The 14,584-nt window shown below is 35.6% G+C and overlaps 1 protein-coding gene across 1 annotated transcript in view; it reads right to left on the bottom strand.

Moving 5' to 3' along the window:
• Window positions 1-2,284: 2,284 nt before the first annotated feature.
• LOC138855501 (alkaline phosphatase-like) overlaps window positions 2,285-14,584 on the bottom strand; it is a 39,527-nt gene continuing 27,227 nt past the window's right edge. Inside the window, exons 10-11 of the mRNA XM_070105160.1 lie at window positions 4,613-4,881; window positions 2,285-3,198 (exon numbers count right to left, since the gene is read on the bottom strand). Coding sequence (XP_069961261.1) covers window positions 3,118-3,198; window positions 4,613-4,881 — 350 coding nt within the window. The 3' untranslated portion in view covers window positions 2,285-3,117. The remainder of the gene's footprint in view (window positions 3,199-4,612; window positions 4,882-14,584) is intronic.

Here is a 14,584-nt window from a genome sequence, read left to right as displayed (position 1 = left end):
CCTACTTTAGCATTTAGGTCCCCACCACAATTACTCTCTCACTTGGTTCAAAGGTTCCTATACATTCACTTAACAACTCCCAAAATCTCTCTACACTTTTCTCCAGGTGCATACATGCTTATTATGACCCACTTTTCGCATCCAACCTTTATTTTAATCCACATAATCCTTGAATTTACACATTTATGTTCTCTCTTTTTCTTCCATAACTGATCCTTCAACATTATTGCTACGCTTTCCTTAGCTCTAACTCTCTCAGAATACTCCTGACTTAATCCCATTTATTTCTTCCCACTGAAACTCTCCTACCCCCTTAGGGCCAGGACATCCAACTTCTTTTCATTCATAACATCAGCAATCATCTGTTTCTTGTCATCCGCACTACATCCACGCACATTCAAGCATCCCAGTTTTATAAAGTTTTTCTTCTTCTGTTATTTAGTAAATGTTTACAGGAGAAGGGGTTACTAGCCCATCGCTCCCGGCATTTTAGTTGCCTCATACGACACGCATGGCTACGGAGGAAAGATTCTTTTCCACTTCCCCATAGACAATAGAAGAAATAAAGAAGAACAAGAGCTATTTAGAAAAAAAGAGAAAAACCTAGATGTGTATATATATATATATATATATATATATATATATATATATATATATATATATATATATATATATATATATATATATATATATATATATATGCATGTGCGTGTCTGTGAAGTGTGACCAAAGTGTAAGTAGAAGTAGCAAGATATCCCTGTTATCTAGCGTGTTTATGAGACAGAAAAGGAAACCAGCAATCCTACCATCATGCAAAACAGTTAAAGGTCTCTGTTTCACAGTCATCTAGCAGGACGGTAGTACTTCCCTGGGAGGATGCTGTCTACCAACCTACTGTCCATAAAGATATAATAATGATAATAATAACAATAATAATAATAATAATAATAATAATAATATCTTTAATAATAATAATAACTTTATTATTAAGAGAAAGATTCTAGTTAACCTTTAGTAGATTCCCTCTCACACAAGCCTCCAGGAGCATGGCAACGTTGATGAATTAGCTGCACAAGAATTAAATAAAGGGAATGTTGAGTATAATTTTGTTTATTTCAAACAGCAGCTTCAAACTTGACGTCTTTGTGAATTTTAGGATTTTGGTTTCTTTCAAAAGGTTTGAATTCGATAAGGGCTGTGTATGTCCTAATTTGTCATTTTTATTGAAAGATGGTTATTAGTTTCTACATGATGACTTGTGAATACCTCTTATGATTCGCTTCAAATCATCATCTGCATTGCTAACTTACGCCACACTCTAAGCGATTCCAATCGCGCGCATTGAGGCTCAGGGAGACAATGGTGATGTACGGGGATACATTTCTCGGATCGTGTAGCTATCCGTATATACATACCTACTTACAGATTTCTGAAGGACTGACTACTCACTAGAATAAATCATTCTCGTCACTGTTATATTCTTTCATTGTATGTTGGTAACAAGTCATAGCATTTATTCATTTGTTTTGTACAACCAGATCTTTATTAATGGGGTAAACTCTCTCTCCGTATCTTGCAGTCCATGGATCCCATACTAAACATGATAGATATAATATTAATATAGAAAAGAATGAACCTGTTTATAGCGTCATTCTAGAAGAGTAAGATAGTGACTTTACTCAATAATTTCGGCCCTTGAAATATTTATCCTTTCAGTGCACTTAAACTGCTACAATAAGAGACACACACTTAGAGGTGTGTGTCTCTCATTGTATATGTAATGAGAGTTTACTTTAATTCTTATTTTATGGATTAAAGTATTGTTGACTGATTGAGAACAGATGACATCCAGCTTAATGATCCTTTGAGCAGTCGATCGACTTAAAACACACTTAATTAACCATTACTCACAGAGGTTCTCGGCGGAATAAAGTTCAAGTTGTACACATCATGTTAGCAATTTGTGTCCCCATTATAGTTACACTCGAGTAATTTGCACTTACTAAATGTGTAAATTGCATATAAAAGCTTTTCATCTAATAGTTTTAGCATGGTCCTGAAAAACTGCGAGCACAATTAAAAATAATTTTTGGTTGAGAAGTTCAGAGGTGTCTTCTCGATGGACTCGTCGTGTTAAAAAGATTTTTTTGGGGAGTTAGGCACTAAAAGATAAATATCATAAATATTTATTGTCTTCACTTAAGAATATAATAACTAAGTATAGTTACTGCCTGTTTTAAGTCAGACTAAAGAAAACTGCAATTTCTAATCATTTAAAAAATGCTCTCATTTTGTATCTTTTTCTTTAACAGAAATATAAAGGATTTTACTTACAGATGAATTGAAGGTTTATTCATTTAGTGTAAACTGAGATTACAACTGTGAAATTATCCGACTATACCTATTTAGGACATATCTTGTACCTAATGCTCAGGGAAGCTGCAAGATGCTTTCAAATATAATTTACAGGGAAAGAACAATGTAGTAATTGACTTATAGAACTCAAGACATGTTCTCATTTAAACTAATATTATGTTTGAAAATCCTCTAGTTTTCCATTTCAAGAAAAAATACAGAGAAACTTCTTTTACAAAATATAAATAGGTATATATATTACATCAACTATAAAAATAAATATAATATATATATATATATATATATATATATATATATATATATATATATATATATATATGTATATGATGACCTGAAATATATATATGTTTACACTGGGTATACACAGATCAGTACAACCTGAGCTTGATGATCAACACATGAATACTTCAGCGATATTCTTGGAGGTGGAAGGTAATAATGAAGTAACCTGGCGACGTACCACCACTGATCCTTGTTGCTGGTGCTGGATCTTGTGATCATCTAGGTTATGTTTGCTTCCAACAGAGTGAAGCACATTTACAATAAATATTTAATGATGACGTAGAGTCCTGGTCCGCTGTTAACAGGCTTTCTTGCCCCCCTCTACTTTTTTCTATTATTTTTTTTTTTTTTTTGCATTTCACGAAAAAAAATATATGTAGATTTACTTTGATTAAAATAAATTTGGCTGTTGCACGTTGAATACTAGCAACATACGATACAATAATTTTGGGGTTAAAATTATACATGAGTGTTAAAGCTCTCGGTGAAATCGTGTCTTAGATACTTGGTGACATTCTGTGCTCCCAGTTCTTGTACGATCTGAAACATGAGGGTTGAGTTATATCAGAATACATCCTGGAGTAATATTGCTTCATGTTGAAAATCTAATATTAAGCGAGTGAATATTGTGTAACGAAGGAATATCTTCACCATTGGCATCACAGTGAGAGGGGAAATATTATACATAGTTATGTGTGTGGAAGAAGTTAATTTATGGGGTGTGTCACTTTTATCACTCACTGGGTACCGCTGTGTTGACCACAACTTGATGATAATATTTATTAAGGTCAATATGCTCCTTGGAAATTTAGGGTTTCCCTAGAAGTACATATAACAATGTTAGGGAAAATCTTTCTAATTATTTCTAAATTGCTTTATTTATCTTGGATTATTGTAAAAAAATTAGAGGAAATGTAAAAAAAAAAAATATTTGCCAGACTTCGAAACTGTGACAATAGATTCAATATTCATATTAAAGAAATATTTATTTGCGTATTAGGTAATGTATATGTTAATGTATGATGATGAAGAGGCTGCCAAGTTTTCCTTTCTGATATTTACTCTGTTTCTTTACGATGTCCCGTAGCTGGATCACTAGCCCACTCAGCTCACACACTGAGGTCCAGAGTTCGAATCTCCGGTACGGCTGGAAAACATTAGGGACGTGTTTCCATAAGACACCTGCTGTTCCTGTTCACCCATCAGTATAAAATGGGTACCTGGGTGTTAGTCGACTGGTGTGGGTCGCATCCTGGGACAAAACTGACCTAATTTGCCCGAGATGCTCTGCATAACAAGCGGCTTTCTATATAGTAGTATGTCACTGATGTCGGCTAGGACTGTATACCTTGTACATGTACTTGTAGATATAAAGATATTATTATTATATTATATTGGTACATGAAGGCAGGTATTTGAAGGTAAGTTAGTGAAGGCAGGTACATGAAGTTAGGTACCTGAAAGTAGGCAAAATAGGGATTAAATGAACACTCAGTATATGCATACTAAGGGACACACCTTTTGGTGTATATACCCTTTGTTGATAAGTAGTTTACGTTTATACAAGAGTGGTATACAATGTTGACAAGATGAAGAATTAGACACATGAAACATCTGAGCAACTTTATTTGTGTCTACCGGTATATAAGCAACAAGCTTCATGTCTGTGCTTCAGATTCTTTAAGACTACTCCAAGGCTGAGGTATTCATTATCTTATACATTCTTCACATTACGTCCTTGTATTGATAAAGTCACTGATTAGCGAAGCGTCCACAAGTAAAGATGCCCAGATGTTGCACATGTGTGTAATTCTTCATCTGGTTTTCGTTTGTTTCAAGGGTGAATGCTGTTATGTATAGTTGACCTGCTAATGTGGTCCCCATAACCAGGGCAGTTTTAACCCAGGAATGTGATTTCTTCTCTTTTGCTAGAAAAAAAAATTATGTCACCTACCTTCTGTTCATTATCGTCAAGCAACTGTCTCAGTGCTGGGTTAATTGTCGGGAAGTTGGGCTTGGCAGGCGCAACTTGGTCAGAAGTTAATGAGGGATAATGGTTGCTGGATGTTTCAGCGAGAGTGATATCCTGAGGGTTGTTGACGCGGGTGTCGAATTGAGGTCTCCTTCGCCAAGACGAACTGGGGCCAATACCTGCAGCGTGGGCCATGACGTGGGCCACGTAGTGCTGCTCGTGCGTCCGGTGCAGTAAGTGGGCCATAGGTCCTGTACGTGACAAATGCTTGTCATATCCATCTCATTATGTCTTTAAGACCAAGCTATACACATGTTTCGGAATATATCCACTTACAGCAGAGAAAATAACAAAAAATTCAAGTGTCTAACCAGGAGTTATCCTTAATGTAACTGTTGCCCTGTTATTCTAGACCAGCAGAAGTTAATACCAGAATCACTTGAACTGCTAGAGGAAGCATTGCAGAAGACAGTGTCTAGCGAGATTTTAAGAGGAGGGCTTAAAGGAACATCTTTACAGCCTTCATCTCTAGTCACTTTGCATCTTAAGTAATCATCTTTTTTTTTGTTATGCAACCCCTAACTGTCCCTTAAAAAGCTCTCAGTAGAGGTCTTAACTTTACAGCCTATGTAATTGTCTTCTGAGTAGGTCAGGCGCTATGAGTTGAATGGAATACACTTTCTTTAGCGGTATATGTACAGTGAGGGATTTGTGTGTAACCTGGACGAGTTAATCGTGCAGGTTAGCGAGCACAGAACAGGTCACATCATCATAACTCTGAACATCGAAAATATAAGAGAACATATTAAAAAATATGCTTAAAATAATGTTTTAGATTTTAAAGATGGAAAGAAACCATTACTTGTTTACCGAAATAGGTTATGAAAGGGAAATACAAGAAAATTAAGATAAGAAAGGATTCAGAACTTGGAATTTTATTATTCTTTCATAGTGGTTGTTTTGCACACACACACACACACACATACACACACACACACACACACACACACACACACATATATATATATATATATATATATATATATATATATATATATATATATATATATATATATATATATATATATATATATATTTTTATAATGTCGTGCCGAATAGGCAGAACTTGCGATCTTGGTTTAAATAGCAACGCTCATCTTGCCATATAGGACAAGTGAAAATTTGTGTATGCAATAATTTCGCCAAAATCATTCTGAACCTAACGAGAAAAATATATTTCATTGTGTTTGTTTAGTATTAAATTATTGTAAACAAATGTAAAATATATTTAGTTGGGTTAGGCTAAAATAAATTACGCTTGTTATAATAAGGTTAGGTAAGTTTTCTAAGATTCTTTTGGTGCAAAATTTATTTTTTTTACATTAACATTAATGAAAAATATATATCTTTAAACGTATAAGAGAAAATTTCGGAAAGGACTTAGTTTTAAATGAGTTCTTGCTAACTGACCAGTTTTACATATTCGGCACGACATATATATATATATATATATATATATATATATATATATATATATATATATATATATATATATATATATATATATATATATATATATAAATATATATACATGTATATATATATATATATATATATATATATATATATATATATATATATATATATATATATATATATATATAATATATATATATATATATATATATATATATATATATATATATATATATATATATATATATATATATATATATATATATATATATATACATATGTGTGTGTGTGTGTGTGCAAAACAACCACTATGAAAGAATAGAGAAATTCCGAGCGCCTTCATGACTAATCACATTATCAAGGAACAATAAAAAGAATGCATCAAAGGAAGGCATATAAAGGGTCTAGACCACAACTCACCATCACATCCCACAACAAAGCAACACCAGACGCACGACGACACGCAACTCATAAGAAAGAGAACACTGCAGTAGGCCCGCTGACCCAACTAGACAGGTCCTTCACACAACCCACCAACAAACTATTCTACCCAAGAATTAAGAATTATTACTTGTCCAATGTATTATTAAATTCTTCCCAAATTCTATTAATTATAAATGGATCAAATTTGTTTATTTCATTATTTTTCATTATTTCATTGCTTATTTCATTATTCTTTCACGGTGGTTGTTTTTCATATTCTGAAATCATCTGTTTCCTGTGATCTTATTACACACACACACACACACACACACACACACACACACACACACACACACACACATATATATATATATATATATATATATATATATATATATATATATATATATATATATATATATATATATATATATATATATATATATATATATATGTCGTGCCGAATATGTAAAACTGATCAATTAGCAAGAACTCATCTAAAATTACGTCTTTTCTAAGATTTTCTCTTATACGTTTAAAGATATATTTTTTTTCATTAATGGTGATGTAAAAATTTATAATTTTGCACCAAAAGGAACTTAGAAAACTTACCTAACCTTATTATAACAAGTGCAATTTAATTTAGCCCAACCCAACTAAATATATTTTAGATTTGTTTACAGTAATTTAATACTAAACAAACACAGTGAAATATATTTTTTTTGTTAGGTTCAAAATGATTTTGGCGAAATTATTGCATACACAAATTTTCACTTGTCCTATATGGCAAGATGAGCGTTGCTATTTAAGCCAAGATCGAAAGTTCTGCCCATTCGGCACGACATATATATATATATATATATATATATATATATATATATATATATGTCGTGCCGAATATGTAAAACTGGTCAATTAGCAAGAACTCATTTAAAATTAAGTCCTTTCTGAAATTTTCTCTTATACGTTTAAAGATATATTTTTTTCATTAATTTTAATGTAAAAATTTTTAATTTTGCACCAAAAGAATCTTAGAAAACTTACCTAACCTTATTATAACAAGAACAATTTATTTTAGCCTAACCCAACCAAATACATTTTAGATTTGTTTACAATAATTTAATACTAAACAAACACAGTGAAATATATTTTTTTCGTTAGGTTCAGAATTATTTTGGCGAAATTATTGCATACACAAATTTTCACTTGTCCTGTATGAGCGTTGCTATATATATATATATATATATATATATATATATATATATATATATATATATATATATATATATATATATATATATATATATATATATATCTTTGGCTTTAACACAAAATCTCATCTTGCCGAATAAATTTGTGAATGCAATAATTCCGCAAAAAAGTCAATCTGAAGCTAACGAAAAAAATAAATTTAAGTGTTTATTTATTATTAAATTACTGTAAACTTATCTAAAATATATTTAGTTGGATTAAGCTAAATTAAATTGCTCTTCTTAGAATAAGGTTAGGTAAGCTTTCTAAGGTTCTTTTGGTACAAAATTATTAACTTTTACTTTAACATAAATGAAAAAATATATCCTTAAACATATAAGAGAAATTTTTAGAAAGGACTTAATTTTGAATGAGTTATTGTTAATTGACAAGTTTTACCTATTCGGTACGAGATTATATATATATATATATATATATATATATATATATATATATATATATATATATATATATATATATATATATGTAGACACATTGGCCGATTCCCACCAAGGCAGGGTGGCCTGAAAAAGAAAAACTTTCATCATTCACTCCATCATTGTCTTGCCAGAGGGGAGCTTTACACTACAGTTATAAAACTGCAACATTAACACCCCCTCCTTCAGAGTGCAGGCACTGTACTTCCCATCTCCAGGACTCAAATCCGGCCTGCCGGTTTCCCTGAATCCCTTCATAAATGTTACTTTGCTCACACTTCAACAGCACGTCAAGTATTAAAAAACATTTGTCTCCATTCACTCCTATCAAACACGCTCATGCACGCTTGCTGGAAGTCCAAACCCCTCGCACACAAAACCTCCTTTACCCCCTTCCTCTAACCCTTCCAAGGCCGACCCCCTTCCCCGCCTTCCCGCCACTTCAGATTTATACACTCTCGAAGTCATTCTGTTTTGTTGCATTCTCTCTACATGTCCGAACCACCTCAACAACCCCCTCCTCAGTCCTCTAGATAATAATTTTGGTAATCCCACACCTCCTAATTTCCAAACTACGAATTCTCTGCATTATATTCATACCTCACATTGCCCTCAGACATGACATCTCCACTGCCTCCAGCCTTCTCCTCGTTGCAACATTCACCACCCATGCTTCACACCCATATAAGAGCGTTGGTAAAACTATACTCTCATACATTCCCCTCTTTGCTTCCAAGGACATAGTTCTTTGTCTCCACAGACTCCTAAGTGCACCGCTCACCCTTTTTCCCTCATCAGTTCTATGATTCTCCTCATCTTTCATAGACCCATCCGCTGACACGTCCTCTCCTAAATATCTGAATACATTCACCTCCTCCATACTCTCTCCCTCCAATCTGATATCCAATCTTTCCTCACCTAATCTTTTTGTTATCCTCATAACCTTACTCTATCCTATAGTCACCTTTAATTTTCTTCTTTTACATACCCTACCAAATTCACCCACCAACCTCTGCAAGTTCTCTTCAGAGTCTCCCAAGAGCACAGTGTCATCAGCAAAGAGCAACTGTGACAACTCCCACACACACACACGTTATATATATATATATATATATATATATATATATATATATATATATATATATATATATATATATATATATATATATATATATATATATATATAACAAGTCGGCCGTCTCCCACAGAGGCAGGGTGACCCAAACAAGAAAGAAAATCCCCAAAAAGAAAATACTTTCATCATCATTCAACACTTTCACCTCACTCACACAATCACTGTTTTTGCAGAGGTGCTCAGAACACAACAGTTTAGAAGCATGTACCTATAAAGATACACAACATATCCCTCCAAACTGCTAATATCCCGAACCCCTCCTTTAGAGTGCAGGCATTGTACTTCCCATTTCCAGGACTCAAGTCCGGCTATATAAAAATAACCGGTTTCCCTGAATCTCTTCACTAAATATTACCCTGCTCACACTCCAGCAGATCGTCAGGATATATATATATATATATATATATATATATATATATATATATATATATATATATATATATATATATATATATATAATAGTGGTCCAATAGTGGAAAATATAGCCTCAACGATGCTTCAGAGTGTGTCAGGGAAGGATAGAGCCCGCCTGCTGGCAGTGAGAGCCCCTCATGCTGGGGACTTTCTGTTGGCAGTTCCCAACTCCAGCCTTGGCACACGCCTCGACCCACAGACCATCCGCATCGGTGTTGCCCTTCGACTTGCCGCCCCTATTCTCGCCGAACACAGGTGTATTTGTGGCAGTGAAGCAGCAGACCGATTCGGGTACCATGGTCTTGTGTGCCGTAAATCCGAGGGAAAGATGGCAAGACATGAGGAGGTTAATAACATTATCAAGAGGAGCCTCACAACAGCTGGATGCCCAGCAGTAAGGGAGCCACCCCAACTATGCAGATCTGATGGCAGCCAGAAGCGTCCAGATGGTATCACCCTTCAAGCCTGGACAGATGGGAAGCAGGTGGTGTGGGACTATACATGTGCATCTACCTTGGCTGATACCTATCTCCAATACACCAGGGAGGAAGGAGGGGCAGCTGCCAGCTTTAGGGAGTCCCAAAAGTCTAGAAAATATGGAGAACTTGCCCATCATTATATGTTTGTTCCCATAGGCTCAGAGACCCTTGGCTCATGGGGAAAGAGTGCATCTAATTTCCTTAAGGAGCTGGGAAAAAGACTCATCAGGGTAACTAGGGATCCCAGGGCAGCTAGTTTTCTGTTCCAGCGGCTCAGCGCGGCTGTTCAAAGGGGTAATGCATGCTGCATTTTGGGCACACGCCCCAGCTCTGAGGAGCTGGATGAGATTTTCGCCTTATAATCGGTGATACACACGTAACAACATGTACCGTATATGCCACCTTTATATCAACAATGTATCTCTTCAATCTTCTGTGCCATATTATGTAATAAAATATTCCTATTGGTAAAAAAAAATAGTTTAAAAGATGGGGTGGTAGGGGAAGTGGAATATTCAAATGGCTTCAGGAAGAAATCCAAATATTCTTCCTTGAAGCCTTTTTATCCACTTCTCGGAGGCTATGGGTCCCACAATTTACACCAGAGGTGGACCCCATCTATATATATATATATATATATATATATATATATATATATATATATATATATATATATATATATATATATATATATATATATATATATATATATATATGTGATGAATGGTTTGAAAAACCGACAAGTTGAAGATTGAGACACTTATGCAGCATATGGGAATCTTTATTCAGGAAACGTTTCGCCACACAGTGGCTTCATCAGTCCAATACAAAGAGGAAGGCGTAAGGAGAGGAGGAGAATGAGGTAATCAGTCCCTCAACCTGGAGTCGATGTGTTCAGTCCATCAATCTTGTAGATTCCCATATGCTGCATAAGTGTCTCAATCTTCATATATATATATATATATATATATATATATATATATATATATATATGTAAAACTGGTCAGTTGGCAAGAACTCATTTAAAATTGAGTCCTTTCTGAAATTTTCTCTTATACGTTTAAAGATATATTTTTTTCATTAATGTTATTGTAAAAATTTTTAATTTTGCACCAAAAGAATCTTAGAAAACTTACCTAACCTTATTATAACACGAACAATTTATTTTAGCCTAACCCAACCAAATATATTTTAGATTTGTTTACAATAATTTAATATTAAACAAACACGGTGAAATATATTTTTTTCGTTAGGTTGAGAATGATTTTGGCGAAATTATTGCATACACAAATTTTTGCTTGTCCTATATGGCAAGATGAGCGTTGCTATTTAAGCCAAGATCGCAAGTTCTGCTTATTCGGCACGACATATATATATATATATATATATAAGTAGTGAAGTTTTCTACAGAGCGGTCCCTTCCGGTTTAGGGCCTTCTACAGAGCGGTCCCTTCCGGTTTAGGGCCTTCTACAGAGCGGTCCCTTCCGGTTTAAGCCTTCCACTGAGCGGTCCCCTTTTCACACCTAGGTGTTACTTCCGGTTTGACCATGACCTCGCCCTCGAGACTACCTCACCCTTGACCCCCCAACCAATACCCCCGCCCACGACCCCCCCCCCCTTCGCGACCCCGCCGTCGCGCCGCGCGCCCCCGCCCGCGCGCCCGCCCGCGCCCTTCGCGAGCCCCGCCCGCGCCTTCTGCTGCGCCTTCTGCAGCGTCGTCCGGATCGCCCCCGCGCCTCGAATTTTTTTCCGATTTTTTTTCGAATTTTTTTTGAATTTCATTTTCTTGTGCTCTCCATCTCCTCGGATCAAGTTTTTAAGGTTCCCCCTCTCACTTTCACCCCCATCCCAAAATTTCTCGAAATCAAATTCTCCATCTCCTCGGATCAAGTTTTTGGATTCCCCCCTATGGGGGTTTCGAAATTCTCCATCTCCTTGGATCAAGGTTTTTTTTTGGATTGTCCCTCCTTCCACCCCCAATCCCAAAAATTTCTCAATATTACCAAGTTTTTGGATTCCCCCCTATGGGGTTTTCGAAATTCTCCAATTCCTTGGATCAAATTTTTGGGTACCCCTCCTTTCACCCCAAATTTTCTCGACAATACCATGACTCCATCTCCTCGGATCAAATTTTTGAGGTTCCCCCTCTCACTTTCACCCCCCATCCCAAAATTTCTCGAAATCAAATTCTCCATCTCCTCGGATCAAGTTTTTTTGGATCCCCCCTATGGGTTTTTCGAAATTCTCCATCTCCTTGGATCAAGTTTTTTTTTTGGATTCCCCCCTATGGGGTTTTCGAAATTCTCCATCTCCTTAGATCAAGTTTTTTTGGGTACCCCTCCTTTCACCCCAAATTTTCTCGACAATACCATGACTCCATCTCCTCGGATCAAGTTTTTTGGATCCCCCCTATGGGGTTTTCGAAATTCTCCATCTCCTTGGATCAAATTTTTGGATTACCCCTCCCACTTTCACCCCAAATTTTCTCGACAATACCATGACTCCATCTCCTCAGATCAAATTTTTAAGGTTCCCCCTCCCACTTTCACCCCCCCCAATCCCAAAAATTTCTCGATAATACAAGTTTTTGGATTCCCCCCCTATGGGGGTTTTGAATTTCTTATGATCACCTTGGATCAAATTTTTGGATTACCCCTCCCACTTTCACCCACCCCCCAACCTCAAATTTTTCTCGATAATACCAAGTTTTTGGATTCCCTCCTATGGGGTTTTCGAAATTCCTCGGATCAAAGTTTTTGGAATCCCCCCTCTGGGGGTAAGCATTCAAAATAGACTCCTCCTATGGGGGGGCATGCTTACTACAGGTCTAAACATCTTCCCCTTATTATTTTAAAATGAACTAAAAGTTTCCGCTCATTAAGTCAAATGAACTAAGAAGGGTGTTTACTCGGCGGTCAGTGACGTCACGCGCACACAGGTTGAATCAGGTCGCCCCCTATGTCAGTGACGTCACGTGATGACCGCGCACACAGGTTGAATCTTGTCTACCCTTTTACCCACCCTCCCAAACCCTCACACTCCAACCAACACCTCACAATTTTCACTCATAACCCCCAATTTTTCTCGTTTTAACCCTTTTAGTTCATTAAAGTTAATAAGGGGACACATGCATCAGAAAGTCACCACATCGCTTACATCCACTACTCACAATTTTACATATTACGAAGTTAAATACGCACTTTTACTTTGAACATCTTCAAAACACTCTCATAAATCATTTGAATACTCACAAAAAATACCTTTATACATTTCCAAACAACACTGAAATACTCCAAAAAACATCATTCGAACACCCCCAAATCACCTCTGAATACTCCCAGAACACCTTCATAAGTACTCTTGCACATCATTTGAACACCTTCATAAGTACTCTCATAATCATTTGTACACCTTCAAAAAACACCTTTGAATACTCACATAAACACCCTTGAACACCTTCAAAACACCTTCAAAGCACTCTCATAATCATTTGAATAACCTCAAAACACCTTTGAACACCTTCAAAACACCCTTGAACACCTTCAAAACACCCTTGAACACCTTCAAAAACATTTGAACACACTCAAAACACCTTTGAACATTTCCAAAACACTATTTGAGTACTCCCAAATAAGATTTGACATCTCTAATTTATCTGCACTTACACATTTTCATTAAATTACAACTCATCCCTCAGTCTCCAGACTAGGCATTTTCTCGTTTTTACCCTTTTAGTTCATTAAAGTTATTAAGGGGACACAATACATCAGAAAAAAAAAAAAAGTCACAAAAACTAACTCAAACACTTTACTTTGAACACCCCCAAAAACACTCTCATAATCATTTGTACACCTTCAAAAAACACCTTTGAATACTCACATAAACACCCTTGAACACCTTCAAAACACCTTTGAATAACCTCAAAACACCTTTGAACACCTTCAAAACACCCTTGAACACCCTTGATCACCTTCAAAAAAACAACATTTGAACACACTCAAAACACCTTTGAACACCTTTGAACATTTCCAAACAACACTGAAACACTTCCAAAAACACTATTTGAGTAATCCCAATTACACCACTGATTACTACTAAAACACCGCTGAATTCAATCAAAACACCCTTCAACATCTTCAAAACACCTTTGAACACCTTTGAACATTTCCAAAAACACTATTTGAGTACTCCCAATTACACCACTGATTACTACTAAAACACAGCTGAATTCAATCAAAACACCCTTCAACACCTTCAAATACCCTTGAACACCTTCAAAACACTCTTGAACACCTTTGAACACCTTTGAACATTTCCAAAAACACTATTTGAGTACTC

The sequence above is a fragment of the Cherax quadricarinatus genome, chromosome 1 (genome assembly GCF_038502225.1).
Source record: "Cherax quadricarinatus isolate ZL_2023a chromosome 1, ASM3850222v1, whole genome shotgun sequence".
NCBI lineage: Eukaryota > Metazoa > Arthropoda > Malacostraca > Decapoda > Parastacidae > Cherax > Cherax quadricarinatus.
The sequence above is the reverse complement of the archived record's forward strand: the minus strand, read 5'-3'. Positions and strand labels throughout refer to the sequence as shown.